Below are 18,090 nucleotides of genomic sequence, written 5' to 3' on the forward strand. Positions count from 1 at the left end.
ATATGAGGATTTTATCTTGATTTTTAATAAGGTAAAATTAGATGGTCCAGAGAAGGAAATGCCAAATCAGAAGAGCAGCAGTGATCTTCAGATTAAAAATGAAGATGAAGGCACAGAGGCATGGACTCCATCAGGCTTAAGGGGACGTGCTGATCCCAACTTGAATGCTGTAAAAATTGAAAAGTTATCTGATGATGAAGAAGTAGACATTACAGATGAGGCAGATGAGGTGACTTCTCAAGCTCTCGCTCAAAATCCTAGCAATGGTATCTTATTAAACATTCCTAATAGTGAAAGTCATGAAGCCAGTCAAGGAGAATTTATTGCTTCTCCGAACCAGGACGTTTCCAGATCTAAATCTTCCAAGGAATATTTTCAGAATACAAAGCAGGGTGAGATGGAAGTACTTTCAAGCTCAGGAATTACATTTTGGACTGAAAAACAGAGCACTAGTGACAAAAAACCAGTTGAATTAAATGATCAGAAATGTAATAAACTGATGAAAAACTGTGAAAAACATGATGGAAATGGAGTAATAGACAATACCAGACCGCTGCCTTCTCCAGAGCTTTGTGAAGTTCGGGAAGATCTGAGTGAGGATGAAATGCTTTTTCATTCTTCCTGCCAAATGGAGGAGGAGAACCACGAGGAAGAGGAGCTTAAGCCACCAGAGCAGGAAGTAGAAATAGATAGAAATACCATTCAAGAAGAAGAAAAACAAGCAATTCCTGAGTTTTTTGAGGGGCGCCAAGCTAAAACACCAGAACGCTATTTGAAAATTAGGAATTACATTTTGGATCAGTGGTAAGAAAGAATTATATTTTAGATACTGTTTTAAAACTTCTGATACTCTAGGATATTTTAATTAAGCCTATTGAGATTTTAGTCATTTACATTGCTAGTGATGCAGAGAGCTTGAACATATGAATATATTTTAATAGGCAAGACTAAAATTTCTCATAAGGAAGTTTTCCTTGAAAACTTTGGTAAATATTGTTATCTATAGCTATTTCAACCCATCTGTCTGTTCATTAAGAGTATTTGGTCCTGGAAAAAAGGGATAATTTGCTTTAAGAAGCAGTTTCTTAGGACAGTGTTAGGAAGATCTAGAAAAAAACTGCACTGGAAAAAGAGAATGTCTTTCCTAGTTTATCATGTACTTGTAAGTACAAAGAGAAAATTTTGATGATAGAAGGATAGTGTCATGAAATGTGGCTAGATTACAGAAACCATTCTAAATTGCTACAGATGTTTTTAGTTTTTAACTTGTAATATAATGTGTTAATAATCCCTTCATCCAGTTTCATCGGGATACAGGGATTTTCTAATAGATGAAGTTTATCTTCAGAATTGTCAGTACCTTTTATTTGAATTATTTAGTGTTGGGTGGGGCACAAACCAAAAAACTTCCCACCTTATTAGCCTAAGTGCTCTGCAGATTGAATTTTTCATAATAGTTTAATTAAGACATTACCAAACATTTATAATTGTTACTGCTTCCGGAGACACTGAATTGCTCAGAGCCGTCTTTTACAGAGGACTTCTGCCGTAACCTCGGAAGATTACCAGAGAAAAACAGATAACCAGGCATGTTCCGTCAGTAACCTTCAGTACCCACACAATATTAATTTGGTTTTTAAAAATAGCTTTGTCATAAAAGAAAGATTTTTGATCTTGGCTCATGGTTGTCTTGCTGATGGTTAAGATGGCTACAAGTAAAATGTCTGGGTAAGGTGGTCTCAAAGGAAAGCATAAATATAAGGAACAACTGCTATTCACATAGCGCTTTACAGTTTGCAGAAAGCTTTTCTATGTCGTTTGATACCTCACAACAGTCCTGTAAAATAGGCAGGTGGTATTTTCTGTGTCTGGTAGATTATGAGGTCAGGAGAGGTCTAGGGGCCTGCCTTTGATTATGTAACCAGCTACTGATGGAAGAAGGACCTATGAGCCGGTCCTGATTCTGTCAGTCATTCCCTCTGTTATTTCACATTGCCTGATTCACACCGTTGAAAAAGAGCAGTCAGATTAGATCTCCATGGGTATCTAATTTTGTTTTTGGAAATAAGCCGATAAATGGCCAAAGTTGAAGGACTTTAAAATAATAACTCAAACATTTTTTATGTGTATGAATCATCAATGAGTGACTTAAGGTACTTTAATGAAACTTGATTTGTTTGAATTTTGGATTTTCAGTAAGGCAGAGTAACTTACGTAGATAGTATAAATTATATGGCAGTAGTTTCTTAATGACATTTGCCTTAGTCATAACACCAGTTAAATGCTGTTTCAGTATGGTGATTTAATAGAACAGTGTGAAAGCAGAAAGAAATGTTTTGAACAGGAACTCAAAACTATTCTCTTCAGAAATAGAAGAGGGGACTGGAGGTGGTGTTTAAAAAAAAAGAAAAAAAAGTAGAAGAGTTAAAGTTTTAAAATAAAAGACCTGAAGATTTGTTTGTAGCTATAAGATCCTTCCCATAAAAACACATGCAACTGACACTCTGTTTAGGGGTATGTTTTAATTAAGATAGTTAACTAATACTGTTATTGAATGCCTACCAGATGCATTTAAATGTATTTAAATCATCTCCAGTCCTTGCTGACAACTTTGTCCTCATTCTACAGATGAGGAAAATGAGGCTCAGAGAGGGAAAAGAACTTGTCCCAGGTCACATTTAGGTGAAGGTTGACATCAGGGTCTGCAGTCTTGACTCATGATTTTCACACTTCATCTCAGGTCCTTGACCCAGACTTTTTCACTGCTTTGGATGCTTCACCCACGCTGCCCCCCATATCTTGGTGAATCGTGCATCCTCGTCTCCCTCAGGTCTGCTGCAGGGAGATGAGAGGATTTCACTGACCACACTGTCTGAAATAGCTCACATCTCCTGCCCCTCAATCTCTTACTCTGTGTTCTCTTTATCTTCATAGAACTTATTACTACTGAAAATATGTTTTTATTTCTGTATTTTCTCCTCTTCCTTCCCCTTTCTTCCCCTTCCGTCCCCATGATGATACAGGCTTCACATGGACAGATTTTTGTCTGTCTGGTTAATTGGTACACCCCTAGTGCTTAGGGCAGTGCTTGTTCTAAGCAAGTATAAAAGGCACTGTACTTGTTAAGGGGGAAAGTTGGCCTGAATGAGTCAGGAACAGGTGTCTTTAGAGGCCTTACCGTTTGTTCAGCACCAAAGTAGTGCTGAGCTCTGTTTAAAGTCTTTCAACTTAGGCAGTCTTTAATTAAATCAATACCATTTTTAGATTGCTACAGATCTTTGGTAGCTGGTTACACCATGCTCATTCCTGCTCTCTTGCCTTCTTTTGTGGACTGTGTTTCCTTTTCTTTCACACTGAACTGAAGTGAAAACACTGAAATCTCAACTTTTCAATGGAATGTCTGATACCCTCCCACGTCACAAATTACTTCTTGCCCTCATTGAATGTGTATAGAATGTATGATTTTAAATTTGGTTTCTGCTTAGACAGGCCTTCCCTGAATACCTCTCTGAAGTAGTCTGTGCCTGTTTGTCTATCCCTTTATCCTCTTCTTACTATTTATTCCTAGCACTTATTGCTATATATATAATTATTATTATATGTTAATATGTTAATATTAACAATTTCATATACATTAATATGTAATATCTAGTAGTCATATTTTCTCCCATTAAATTTTTTTAAATGTGTATTTTTGAGAGAGAGAGAGCAGGGGAGGGGCAGATAGGGAGACACAGAATCCGAAAAAGGCTCTAGGCTCTGAGCTGTCAGTACAGAGAGCTACACAGGGCTCGAACTCATGAACCGTGAGATCATGACCTGAGCCAAAGTCAGACACCTAACTGACTGAGCCACCCAGGCGCCCTTATATATTCTCCCATTAGCATGTAAGGTTGGGAGCTTGATATTCATCTCTATATCCTTAGTGCCTAGAATAGTGCCTCATGTGTGGGATGTAAAGTAAATATATGTGGAATAAAATAAAGATTGAATAAGAAATCCTGTTACATGACATATCTGAATACTTGGTCTGTAATGTCTACATGTAAATCTTGACTTTCACTTCCTTAAATAAGTACTTTAATTCCTCTGACTTTTTGCTTCCTCATCTCTAAAATAATCTACTTCGCAGAACTGTTGTGAGAATTAAGGTTGTGAACTATTAGTACTGGCGTAAGCACTTGGGAACTATTTGCTACTGTTACTAAGTTCTCCATTACTCTTAAACTCTACCAGTGTACAATAAGCACATTCAGTAAACATGAATTTTATTATCGTAGCCTTATGTTTTTTTCATGGTCTTCGGGCATTTCTTGATTCCTTGGAAATCCCCTATATCTATTTCTGTTTTCCACTGAGAGTGCTTACTCTTATTTCTTGGCCTAATGATTAAAAACCAATATAAAATTTTTAAGCACTTATAAGGTAGCTTATAATTAAAATATACTCTCCAGCAAATTAAAAGTGGATGGATCCACCTGAGTAATATATTAAAAGTTAGAAAAGTCTAATAGTAAATACTTTAGATATGTTATCAGAGTGCCCTTTTTATTCAAAGATTGAGGCTTGAATTTGGATCTGTTGACAGAACCTCTAACTTTAAAATCCTGGGATAAGTGGAATCTGTGGCATTTCATATGGGAAAAAATAATAATAAAAATCACATTATACTTGTAAGTTATTATATCATTTAAAGATAATGTCAAGAAAAAGTACACTTGGATATTATGTATTAGCATTGTTTTTACTACACATTTACAGATTGAGAGGGGGTAAATTTTTAAGATATTTCAAATATTAAAAGTTTTCCCCAGAAATTTTTTTCATGTTTTTATTTATCCAAAATAACTGTACTTCCGTCTCTTAATTAGGGAGATATGCAAACCGAAATACTTAAATAAGACCTCAGTACGTCCTGGCCTGAAGAACTGTGGGGATGTTAATTGTATTGGACGGATTCATACATACCTCGAATTGATAGGAGCAATCAATTTTGGATGTGGTAAAAATAAAAACCCAACAACATCTTTTACTCAACATTTTTTATCCTTAGAGCACCCATTAACTTCCTTGATGGTTAGAATTCAAGCAGATTTAGTATAGATGCAGAATTCAGAAAGATGCTATAACATTATGGAATAAATGTATTACTGAGTTTTTTTGTAAAACAGATTTCTGTTCATTACGCTATATTTTCCTGTAACCTACAGTGAAAATTGTTGGTATGAAAAGGAAAAATATTCTCTTAAGTAGGAGAAATAATTTAACAATGCAGCTCTTTGTGAAGTAAAAGTAGTCATTTTAAGAAAAGTCTAGTTAGTAGCCCATTTAATATGCGAAATCTGTGTTAGTGCTAGAAATACTGTCTAGCAGTGTTTAAGTAAAGGAGATAATTTATGACCCTCTACACTTAAATGTAATAAACGTGACAAAATATTTTTCACGGAGGAAAGTTTCATTCACCCTAGTTTTTCTCAAATATGCATGATTTTAAATGTATTCTTCACTTTTATTGAATTAACTTGACACAGACATTTTGAAGAAAGTTAATAACCATAGATGTGAAAAGGTAATTAGATAGATAATTAGAACTTTGTAACTTATGGTTTCAGAAGAGTATATAGAAGACAGCTAACCAGAAAATGTCCTACCAGAGATTATTTATTTATTTCAGAGAGAGCAAGAATTTACAGTCTGCCCTGTGGTGTGTCCTTCATTTTGGTGTCGGTGTTTCCCCAAGCACTGGATCTTGGGACTGGCTGCTCAGGAAAACTAAGGGATCAGAGCTTCCTCAGCCACTAAAGAGAAATGAAATCATGTTTTCTGTATTAGACCTCTGAATTCAGGGAAGTGGGCTTAGCACTCGTTTGATTAGAAATTAAATTACCCATCTCCTGAATATCCCATTTTACTGAGATTTCCTTAAGAGCATTACTTTTGAGGACTGCCAAGTGCTTGTAGAATTAAGATAGAAGCTCAGGTATAACAAAACTTAGAAATTGGCTTATGAATTACAGTCAGTATAGGTGTGCCTTCCCACTGAATGAATGAGTTTCAGAAAATAATAGATGGTTTTATTTTTCCTGAATTCCAATAGAACAGGCTGTGTACAACAGGCCACAGCCAGCTGACAGAGCACGAGTCAGAGACCGGAAAGATGCGGCAGAAGCTTACCAGCTTGCACAGCGCCTGCAGTCTATGGTAAGCGCTCCCCTGTCCACTAGGGCGTGCCCCCTTCTCGCCGACTACAAACACCTGGGCAGTTAGTGAAAGAACGTGTTTTCTCTTGTATGTCACCTTAGCCTCAGTGTCATGTTAGGTTGTATGGCAGAAACCAAAAACACCTTATAATTCACTGGCAGACTTGACACAGAAGCGTCGGACATTGCTAACCTGGTCTTAGAATTCTTGGTTCTGGTTTCTGAATATACTGTGTCATAGATTCCATACCTACAGCTGAGCTCGTTTTCTTTCAGTTACTTTGTTTATTTAAAAAGTCTTATGTTAAGATTCAGCTTTTTGGAATAGCTATCCAAACTATTATAGCCTTTCTTTTGTAATTCTTGAGGTTAGGGAGTTTTACAGTATCTTACATTTCATGAGTCTTATTTTAAAAATGAGTGATCCTACAGGTCTCCTAAAAGGCAGAGTCATAGTGTGAGCTCGTTGGTTTTACTAATAAAGTAGGTTGGTAATAGGTGAGGTAAATGAAGAAAAGTATAGATAATAGAGTGTACATTTTTCTCAGAGTATTTAGACTGTAAACCATTTCTGCCTACCTAGATTTACTTTTATAAGAAAGGATCTTTTTAGATACAGTTGCTGGAAAAGGTGCCACTCATACACTGGCTTCTGAGCCAGTCTTTTTTTTTGAGAGAGAGAGAGAGCGCGCGTGCATGAGAGCGCGAGCTGGGGAGGAACGGAGGGAGGGAACGAGGGAGGGAGAGAATCGTAAGGAGGCTCCACTGCGCCCCGCACAGAGCCCCCATGGGGGCTCACAACGGGGAGGTCATGATCTGAGCCAAAGTCAAGAGTTAGACACTTAACTGACTAAGCCACCCAGACACCCTTGAGCCAGTCCATTTTAAAGGCTTCAGTATTGAGGTTTATAAAACTAGATATTAGTAATCCAGTCGACAAACTTTGTAATGTTTTATTATTTGTATCCACTAGGCAATCTTTCCCTTTCTCAGGCTGAGAAAGTTTCTCTAGTTTTAATATTCTACCTCTTGCTACGTGTTCTTGTGAGTTTTCTACCACAAATGGTTGAAAGGGAAGTCATTTTCTTGATGGTTCTTTTTGGTCTTAAAAATACTTTTTGTTCTGGTATTTTAATTTCTAAGTGGTAAAAAGAAATGAAAATTCGAGAAGAAATCCAAGTAAAGTTCAGAAAACCATTAGTGATTTATTTCTGAGTAGAGTGCTAACTATTAAACACAAATTAATAAAATAAAATTTAGTCGGGCATTGCTGATCAGAGATTACAATATTTTAATGGAGAAATTAACAGATTTTTTAAAAGAAATATCATTTTGGCTTTGTGTATTGATGTGCTGTGATTTCTCCAAGTTAATCTTGTTACCTTTTGCTTCATTTTAATCTGATCACAGCGCACAAGGAGACGTAGGGTCCGAGACCCGTGGGGAAATTGGTGTGATGCAAAAGACTTAGAAGGACAAACCTTTGAGGTAACTTTGACCTTTTGACCTTAGCAAATAGGTCATTACTAAAAGTTGTTTCATCAGTTATATTTATATATCTTAATGTCATATATATTACACTTGTTTGCATGTGCATGTGTGTATCCTTCCCGTGTTAATTTGTCTAGAAGACACCAATAAACAACAAAATAGAAGGCATTGGTGCAGTTAACTAGGAGTTTGATGAATTTCCAGATTTTAATTATCTAATCTCTGTATTCTGGTTTCTAGCTCAAGAATATCTGCCAAGGTACCAGGAAGTTGGTATGCCTAATTCATTTCAGTAACCATTTGTTTATAGAATGACATTCTGATATACCAATTAAAATATTGTCCCAAGCATTAGACATAAATTGAATTAGAAATATTAAAGTATTATTTCTACCAATAAAAACAGTGGTTCTGAAAGGAAACATAGGCAGTGAATGTGTGTGTGTGTGTATATTCTGTATCTGTATAATTTATTTGTGAACACCCAGTGCAGTAGAAGGGAAAGAATGTGTGAATGTGTACTTACTGGCGTTCTCACCTTGAGCAGTTTCTTAACCTCGCTGAAGTTCAGGTTTTTATCTATGGAGTGTGGATAATATCTCTCTCCAAGAATTGTTAAGAGAATTAAGTGAAGTAAATGGAATAAAATGGATGAAGGTCCTGGCACTAGGTACTTAGTAAGCCTTGCAAATACAAATTACTCAGTAAATGTTAGTTTTCCTCGTGAGTTGCAGTACAACACAACAAAACAAATTGTTCTCCTGTGTTTCGCCTCCCCATTCCCTGCCCCTAGCCTCACCTGGTCTCTAATCCAAGCATTAGATTACATTAGTAATGCGTGATTCCTACCTAGAAAGGACTGGTTTTTCGTAGGAAAGTTGAAACCTGTGTTAAGTTCCGTTAAGATTGACCTCAAGAAATGTCAGGTCTTCCCCAAGGCATGTGTGTAATGACACAAGGTTTCACAGAAGACGTGACTTGAAGGATTAGCAGGACCGTCTCAAAATGTAGAAAAGTAGGTGAGGGCATTCCAGGCTAAGGGAGCAGTGTAAACAAAGGTAGAGATGGGAGAAAATACCAGACATATTGTGGAAAAGGTGCATAGTTATCTGGGCTAAAGTGTAAGAATGGTAGTAGAAATGGAGTGAAAAGATTTATTTTGTACGTACGGTAGACTTACCATGTATGTGTCCAACACTCTTGTCAGTGTTTTCTAAACATTAATGAATCATTACGATAACAACATGACATTGTTATTATTACTGTTTTTGTTCCCATTTTAAAGGTAAGGAAACTAAAGCACAGAAATCTTTGATAACTTGGTCAGGGTCATCAGTAAGTAGCAGAGCGAGGCCTTCTATCTCCACAGTCTGTACTCTTGATCATTACGCTGCGATGTCTTGCTGTTGGGAAAGAGAACAACACAGTAGGATTTGGTGACTGGAGATGGGAAATAAGTAAGAGGAGGGCTCAGGTGATTCTGAGGTTTTTAATTTGCTATGGCTGTGGATTTTGGAACAATTTTTTTAATGTAATTAGCATTTCAGTTTGTTAGTAGAAAGACAGAGGTACGTCTCCATCAACATAGTCAATCCTGTTCTCACATGCCTTTAATTATGGTTTTAAAGAGTATTTTTTATTATTATTATTGATTCTGCCTCTCAGTGGCTCACGGACTCTTTGATCAACTGGTTGTTTTATGTTTTAGCATCTCTCTGCTGAGGAATTGGCAAGAAGAAAAGAGGAAAAATGTAAATCTGTTAAATCCTCAAAAGTACCAAGACCAACAAAAAGGTATAGTGTTATACAAGTATAATTTTTACCCTAATCACAAACAATTAGGAATGTATGGAAAAGATACCTTATATGATTAGCAACATATTATTCATATTAAATTTAAAAATACTACTAAAGCATTTGATATTTTTTATTTCACTGGTTATCAGTTTGGAAGAGCTTGAGCAAAAGTTTTAAATGTATAGGTTTAGTGACTATAGGATCCAACATATGTTGTAAAGGGGCCTTGATTATGACAGGTGGTCATTCAGCTCCTTAGACATTGTAAACAGGGAACCTCATGAAATGACTAGTTCTTTCTTTGGTTGGTGCTATTAGCAAGGTTTTTTGGGGTGTGTGTGTGTGTGTGTGTGTGCGTGTGTGTTTTAATAATCTGATATTTGTAACATGTAACAGTGTCACCAAATAAGTTAAATGTCTTGATTTTCTGGACCTTCACTTTCTGTAGATGCAGAAAGACTATAATTTCACCAGTGCGCCTTTTGAAACAAGATATTTGAGAATGCCACTAGGTCATTTTCAGTGGAAAGAGCCCTGATGCTTAACCAGGTGTAAGTCCCTAGATGAGTTGTGTAAAGCCTTAAGTCTTCAGCCCTCATTCATAAAATAATAGCTCTAATAGCTGACACTGTTAGCTATGCTTTAAGCACTTTGTATATATTAACTCATTTAATTCTCATAACCACCCTATGCAGTAGTTAATACTATCATTCATTAGGAAACCGAGAGGCACAAAGAGGTTGAGTAACTTGTTCATGCTAGTTAGTGGTGGAGCTGTGTTTAAGTCCAGGCACTAAGGCTTCCGAATCCATATTGCTAACATTACATTATATATCACCTCTCTAAAATAAAAATTAAAACTTACAGTAGTTGTGAGAGTAAATTAAATGAGATAAACTGTGTAAACAGTATCATCACCCATAAGCTAGGACTCCTTATCCAGTATCCAGACATCTGATTTTCTGAATCTAAATGTAAGACATATTTATTGTGATTTCCAAGTCATTGTTCCAGTTTGTCACAGTCTGACTCCAGATCCACTTTTCTCATCTTAGCCTTTGTAGATGTGAATCAACATTTCAGTAAGTTTACCTCTTCTGCCATTAGTCACTGCTTAAAATGTTTAACTGGGGTAAGGGTGTGCCTCAGACAGTGCCCCATCAGCAGCACATCGCCCCAGTTGACCCATGTTTTTCATCTTATGCAGAAGAAAAATCATAGTAGATGTCTTGCTTATATTCAGACAAAATACATTTGAATCTTTATGAGTTTGCTAGTTTCCATCAGATCAGTTCTATCAAAAATGAAATTTAGATTTGCTTATTATCATGACTTATATTTTCACGAATTCATTATTCTTCTTCTTAGTAGTCATCTCTTCACTTGCTAAAGGCTCAAAATCGGCTGTTTAGTAATCTTTTCCAGAATTTTCTCAGTATTCACATTTAATTCCTCTGCTCCCCAAATCTGCTTTTTTTGTTTAAGAAAAAAAACACAAGCCCAAAATTGCCTCTTTGTAGCACTCCAATAATTTCTCCATTCTGTACAGTTCCTCCAGAAAGGTCAGTGGGACTCACATCGTGGTTCTTCAGGGCTCTGGGATGCATACCCTGCCTTTGTGTGCTTTTTTATTCATGTTGATGAAGCATTTTTTTACTCGAAGATCTTTCCTCTTCATGCAACAGATATTTCTGAAAAAATGCTTACTATGTATCAGGCACTGTTCTAGGTACTTGGAGTACAAAGTGTCTGATTTGCTGACAGTAACAGTATTTGGTAGATATAGGAACTAAATAGTCGCTCTTTTCTGGTTGTGTTAACATGAATATATATTCCTTGTTTGGGTTTTTCTTTCTCTGACCATAGCCTAAAGAAACCTTACTGTTCAATTCTTTACTGGTCAAAGCCTTTGTAATATTTCTCTCAGATTTACACATGCTTTTGTATCTACCCTTGCTTACATGCCCCTCTTTTTTGTCTTTATTTTTTAAACTTTTGCTCTTTTTTTTTTAATGTTTATTTTTGAGAGAGAATGTGAGTGAAGAGGGGCAGAGAGAGGGAGACGCAGAATCTGAAGCAGGCTCCAGGCTCTGAGCTAGCTGTCAGCACAGAGCTGATGCAGGGCTCGAACTTACAAACCATGAGATCATGACCTGAGCCGAAGTCAGATGCTTAACTGACTGAGACGCCCAGCTGACCCTAACTTTTTCATTTTAAATACAAGTTTATCATTGAACTTTTTGTATACATTAATTTCTTTAGTAGAATCATTGTTATTCATTCAACAAATATTTGGGTCCCTACCCTATGCTGATACTGCACTGACAAGTGTTTTTTGAGAAGCTTCCATCTTTCTTGAGCTTTCTTTCCCATGTCATGTCAGGGGGTTGTTTACATTTTCTTCAGTCTTTTTGGAACCTGCGTTCAGTGTAGGACACACGTGTGGGTACAACGTTCTTCTCTTTGGGTGTTAAAAGAAATTACGACAACAGAGTTATTTTCTCCCAAAAGTCCTGCCATTTCCCATTTTTTTATCAAGTCCAAAACTCAGTAGGGTTATGTAGAACGCCCTAAGAAACTCTCCTAGCTTAGTATTTTCTGAGAATCTAGGTTTAGATTATTGATACACATTTTCAAATTTAAATGAATGTTTTTTCTGATCTTGTTACTGAGATTATATTAGAAATGATTTTTTTTTCTTTTTCAGCTCATTTGATCCCTTCCAGCTGATACCTTGTAATTTTTTCAGTGAAGAAAAGCAGGTACTATTTATGTATCACTGAATGGCCATAAATCATGCCCTCCTGTCGACAGGAAGTATTTCTTTCCTGTGTGTGCAAGGCATATATGTATTTGAAAGATTAGACGAGGCAAGGTACATTAGGGTCAGATGAGTGATACAGATGGGAAATGAAAGAATTTCTCCATGCTAGGGTTTTGAATGACAAATTTTTTAAAAATCTCTGGTTTGTGCTGAGGCTTGGTTGATGATGGGAACTTGGTATGATAGGTAAAGAAGAAAAGGGTGATTATTCCAGTGAGAAAGAATAAATCTCTATTTTTATGCTCCCCCTTTTTTTTTTTTTTTTTATATTTCAGGAGCCATTTCAGGTGAAAGTGGCTTCAGAAGCACTTTTAATAATGGATTTGGTAAGGATAATCTATTGTGTTTACTTACTCTGATTTCTATTCTTGTGTATTTTTATTGCAGGCTTAAGAGAGAGTATGGAAGACGTGTATTTTGGATCTTAACTATCTTCTTTTGCAAGGAATCTAAAAATAAGTCTTTTCTTTTGGAGAAAAGCCAAACAATTGCATGTTTCCATATTTTAGAGAAAATAAATTAATGTGAGTTTTTGCAGACTGTTTATCATCATTAACCCTGTTTTCATTTCCTGGCATCCTTTGTCTGCTGCCTTGTAGATAACTCAACAAAGCACAACTCCTACCCCTTGGAGGTTCCTTATTTATACTAAGTTACTGAGACCTCCAGTAGCTGTGTTGGTTTTGGATGTTTTTCGGTAGGATGTTTTTCTGTAGGACTGCCCGGAGTGAGTTTTACTTGGTATCCTTAGGGTCCTGAGTGAGGAAAGCAAATGGTGTCTTCATTTTGTAAATTAAAAAATGACATCTTGGAGTGTTTGATTGTTTGGTTTCGAAGCTTCTTAGCTGGCGACGCAGATAGATCTGAAGTCCTAAGTCTCTGTGCAGTGAGCCTAGCGTCTGATTCCTCTACTGAGTTGTACTCTGATTTCTTGTCTGATGGATTTGTGTGTTTGGGCTAAGTCTATGCTGTGCTTCTTTTTAGCATGCTCATGTCTCTATGGCAGAAGTGATTGGTCTGTTAGGAGGAAGATACTCTGAAGTTGATAAGATCGTTGAAGTAAGTTTTCTCTTTTAAATATTTTTAAAAATTATTTAGTCCTGCTGCCATACCAAATATTTTTATAGATTTCAGTGGATTTAATTAAAATATAGACTTACCTGTGACATAAATGAGAATATGCCAATTTAGGTTTGATATTCCCAGGAGTAAATTAACATTCCATATATTGAGCACCTTTTTCCTTATGCCATCAAGAGAGTGGGAGCACTCCCAGGCCTTGCCTCCTCATTGCCTTCACCAACAAAATGCTACAACTACTCTTAAGAGGCCAGGAAACCTGCACCAACCTCATAGTTGAAACCTAGCATGCATCACTTTGTTGAAATTATTATCATAAATAATAGGAGTTACTGAAAGACTTTGCATGTGCAGGTATTATGTGGGCTGACCTGGAACACTAACAGTTATTATGGCCTCGTTTGAGTAGAAAAGTGGATTCTGAGTTCCTACACACAGTCACACTTTTGAAGTCTAATTCATTTGCAAGTTAAAGGCTGCTTGTGATGCTGTCAAATACAAGACTTGGCTTAAAAAAAGTCTCTGTGTCTATGTACAAAAGAACTAAAAAAGTAATAGAATTAGCAGGTTTCAGGGTAACCATATAAGGATTAATCTTTTATAGGTCTGTGCAGCAGAGCCATGTAACAGTCTGAGCACAGGACTGCAGTGTGAGATGGATCCTGTCTCACAAACACAGGCCTCGGAAACCTTGGCTGCGAGAGGCTATAGTGTTATTGGGTGGTATCATTCTCATCCTGCCTTTGATCCAAATCCTTCTTTGAGAGATATTGACACTCAAGCCAAATACCAGGTGTGCCTCTAAGTCTTGATATGTATGTTGTGTGTAAATAGTTGCAGGTTTTCTCTCTCTCTTTGTTTTCTATTATATAAATATACCTTTTATTAAAAAATGTTGATTCATCTTTGAGAGACAGAAACAGAGTATAAGTAGGGAAGGGACAGAGAGAGAAGGAGACACGGAATCTGAAGCAGCTCCAGGCTCTGAGCTGTCAGCACAGAGCCTGACACGGGGCTCGAACTCATGAACCGTGAGATCATAACCTTAGCTGACGTCGGAAACTTAACTGACTGAGCCACCCAAGTGCCCTCTATAAATATACTTTTAACATTTCTAACAAAGTATTGCATTTCTAATATTATTTACATCTGGAGTTTTGAAATAACTGCATTTTTTCTGATTACAGAATATATGTTTATTTAAACATTTGGAAAATCAGCTCTTTTGTTTAGTACAGACAAACCATCTAAGTGACAGTGATAATTACTCCCAGAGCCTTTAAAACTTGATGGGAACAACTAGGACAGGGACTGGGTACAAGTGAAATAATCAGAAGCAGTCTATTTTGCATCTCTGGAAAAAAGAAACTTTTGTTCTGATAGTTTATGTTTGATAGGTATATGTTTTTGCTATGGGCAGCTATTGTTATCATATCGATAAAGATTATAGCTGAAGGGTAGTGAAACTAATTTGTAGACATATTCATGGTATATACAGATTTTGCAGGCCAGGTGATTTTTTTTAAGGGTCATTTCTGGTTGGGTTGAGTACATTTTGCCCTGAAAAATGTAAAGAGTGTGGAATGATATATAATATATTTCATTTGGTTGCTGTTTGGATGTGAAGTTTTTAACACATTTTAGTGTTCCTTTTTCTTCCATTAGGTATTTAAGATGTTGCTGTGGGTAAATACTGATTTTTAAATTTATGTAGTCAAGATTAATTATACTTTTCTTTTGATTGTAGACTTACTTCTCCAGAGGCGGTGCAAAGTTCATTGGAATGATCGTTAGTCCTTACAATCAAAGCAATCCTTTACCTTATTCCCAGATTACCTGCCTGGTTATAAGTGATGAAATGAGCCCAGATGGCTCTTACCGTAAGTTTTCAACAAAAACAACTTCATCCTATTTCTACCTTCATTTATTTGAATCTTTCATAGCAAAGAATTTGTTATTTGTGAAATTGTGTGATGAAAAACTTTGCATGCTCAACTAGACAGTCACTGTGTGCATACCATGTAGTCAGCTTCCCTCTTCCCTTCAGTGATATCCTCTAGACTAAATTCCCCACTGTGTCACCGTGGCCTCTGGGCCAAAGGATTAAGTTGTGCAGAAAAGTTAGGGCCAAGCAGCGTGCATGTTAGCTACAGGCCTCCCTCAGAGATACTGCAGGTTTGGTTCCAGACCACCACCATAAAGTAAATATCACAATAAAACTAGTCAAATGAATTATTTGTAAGTTTTTGGAAGGAAGAAATGAAATAGAAGAGAATTGAGAAATGAAAAAAAAAAAAAAGATCCACCGGGGAAAAAAGACCATTTTAGAGCATATTGACAAAGTATGCTTATGTTGTAAGGAAGGACAGTCGTAATGTTTGTTTTTTTTCCATCATTTTTTTCATGTTTTTCAATTTGCCAGCATTTTATTTACCTGAAAAGTCTTAACATTGGCTAAAGCCCAGTTGAGAGGCAGTATAATGTAGTTAGTAACTGGAGCCAGACTGCCTGGGCTCAGATCCTGGCTCTACTTAGTAGTTACATATATGCTGATGACCAGGTTATTTAACCTCTCTGTGGCCCTGTGTCCTCATCCAAAGATAAATAAATAAAGGACAGTACTGGTAGCTAGTTCACTTAAGTGGCATCCATATGTAAAGCACCGTAAGCCTGCTACGTAGTAAGCATGATATAAGGTTTACTATTATTTTCATGATACTGGCCTTTGCTAACAAATCAACTGAGCTTTTCTTATAACTACAGGGGGATTTTGGTGGCTACATCAGAAATTCCTAAGTAGACTCATCCTTTGGTCTTTTGCCTTTCTGGCTATGTACGTGCTATCCACCCCTTGGGCTCCTTTCTCTAGAACTGAGCATGTCGGTTGTGACAGGAGTGCAGTTGCTGCCCTTCCAGAGTTCATCCCCCTCCCTGGCTGGTTAGGTTAGCACTGTAGGGAGGTGAAGTGAGTGCGGGCCCAGAAGCCGGGCGGACCTGCTCGGGCTTAAAAAAACCTGCACCAGTCTCAGCGGGTTGTTTCACATGTCTCGGCCTTAGTTTCCTTATCTGTTAGATAGAAATGATGCTGTTTTATTTATAGCAGTGCTGTTAGCTTAGTAACCCATGTGAAAATAAAAAAATCACTTGGATGGCGTTGTCTTGGTTTGCCTACCTCAGTGTATGGTTAAGCCGTGCTTCTGGCACCGGTTTAACAGTGCCCCCTTTCACTCCAGAAGTCTTTTGATTTGGATATAAATTCTGTGATCATCCTGCTTCTCAGTTTCTTACATAGAATTGTCATGCAAATGGTACTTGTACTTTTATTATTATTAATTGGTTAGCATTAATGTGCTCGATGGGCCAGGTTCAGCCAGGCAGGAGATATTTAATGAAGGCCCACTATGTTTAAAGTGCGTTCAGCTGGTCTGCCAGGTTGTTGTGGTTGTGGGGATTCTAGGTCATTAAAAGGAGATTGGGGATTTAAGCAATAGTTGATGACAGTCTGCTTCATTATGTTTTTCTAGGTTTACCTTACAAATTTGAAGTACAACAGATGCTAGAAGAGCCCCAGTGGGGATTAGTGTTTGAAAAGGCAAGATGGATAATAGAAAAATACCGGCTATCCCATAGGTATGTGCCGTGGTTTGAGACGGCTGCACATTCTGCAGTGCTTCTCATTAAGTGGTGTTTTAGAGAAAGCCCACGTTAAATATAAAATGATGATGTATGGCATCAGTGACAGCTTATTAGAAAACTGATTCGTTTATGGTATTTGTTTCATTGGTTTGTCTTCATATTTCTTCCAACAGCAGTGTCCCTATGGATAAAATCTTTCGCCGGGATTCTGACCTGACTTGTTTGCAGAAAGTAAGCTGCCTTCGTTTTAATTGGTTCTGTTGTTCACAGATTCTAAAGCTATTCATCTTGATGTGTTTTCCCATGATGCCTAATGCTTTGTGGATACATTTTCTGTGTATTTTTGCTATTGCTGTTTCCTTTCTAAAATTAATTTCTGGGAGATAATTAGTAATGTGTTTTGTTGCCCACACTTGCCCATAGAAATAATACTGTTTTAGAATATATTTGTCCGTGTTGGCTGATAAATTTCCTAGCATATTATTATTGTATACAGAGGAGAACGTTTTTCTTATTTTATTAAATTCAAAAGTCTCATGTTGCCATTTAGCTTTAACAGTCATTCATTTTTAAGAATGGTAGTGTAAATCTAATAATTAAATTTAAGTGTCATTTTGCTTAACTTTCTAGTAGGAAATAGTCCTGAATTCTTTTATTTCACTTCTTATTTTGTTTCTATGAGTATAAAGAGTGAAAGACCAGTAGACTGGCAACATCTATTTTTTTTTTTGTAGCAATTTAAGAAGAGAAAATTTAAACATATTAAATTTCTTTTTAATATTTTTACCCCTTTGAATTAAAACTTTATTTTCTGTTGGAAGATTAATATGCTTGTTTCTCAGGAAACAGACTGTTTCTACCATCCTGATTTTGAAATAGTAGAACCTGAGTATGTACATAGATTTTTATTCTTCAGGATTAGTTTGCTTTGGAAATGTAACTACTAAAAAAAGATGCGAAGTCACATATTTGTCCAAAGTAGGAAACATCACACTTAAAATCTCAGGTTTGTCTCCTCATAGAGAGTCATAAAGGAACCAGCCCAAGCGTTTCTCAGCAGTG

The 18,090-nt window shown here is 36.7% G+C and overlaps 1 protein-coding gene across 6 annotated transcripts in view; it reads left to right on the forward strand.

The window, feature by feature from the left end:
- The window catches only part of MYSM1 (Myb like, SWIRM and MPN domains 1), a 37,740-nt gene that overhangs the window by 14,474 nt on the left and 5,176 nt on the right, over window positions 1–18,090 (forward strand). For 5 of the 6 annotated variants that reach the window (XM_039238215.1, XM_039238223.1, XM_039238189.1 and 2 more), the window contains 12 exons: window positions 32–804; window positions 4,872–5,002; window positions 6,098–6,201; window positions 7,611–7,688; window positions 9,400–9,485; window positions 12,196–12,250; window positions 12,588–12,638; window positions 13,297–13,371; window positions 13,997–14,185; window positions 15,140–15,272; window positions 16,917–17,022; window positions 17,202–17,259. In XM_039238215.1, coding sequence (XP_039094146.1) covers window positions 32–804; window positions 4,872–5,002; window positions 6,098–6,201; window positions 7,611–7,688; window positions 9,400–9,485; window positions 12,196–12,250; window positions 12,588–12,638; window positions 13,297–13,371; window positions 13,997–14,185; window positions 15,140–15,272; window positions 16,917–17,022; window positions 17,202–17,259 — 1,839 coding nt within the window. The remainder of the gene's footprint in view (window positions 1–31; window positions 805–4,871; window positions 5,003–6,097; window positions 6,202–7,610; window positions 7,689–9,399; window positions 9,486–12,195; window positions 12,251–12,587; window positions 12,639–13,296; window positions 13,372–13,996; window positions 14,186–15,139; window positions 15,273–16,916; window positions 17,023–17,201; window positions 17,260–18,090) is intronic. The other variant, XM_039238198.1, reaches the window with a different exon arrangement.

The sequence above is a fragment of the Hyaena hyaena genome, unplaced genomic scaffold (assembly GCF_003009895.1).
Source record: "Hyaena hyaena isolate Hyena2069 unplaced genomic scaffold, ASM300989v1 scaffold_5, whole genome shotgun sequence".
Lineage (NCBI taxonomy): Eukaryota > Metazoa > Chordata > Mammalia > Carnivora > Hyaenidae > Hyaena > Hyaena hyaena.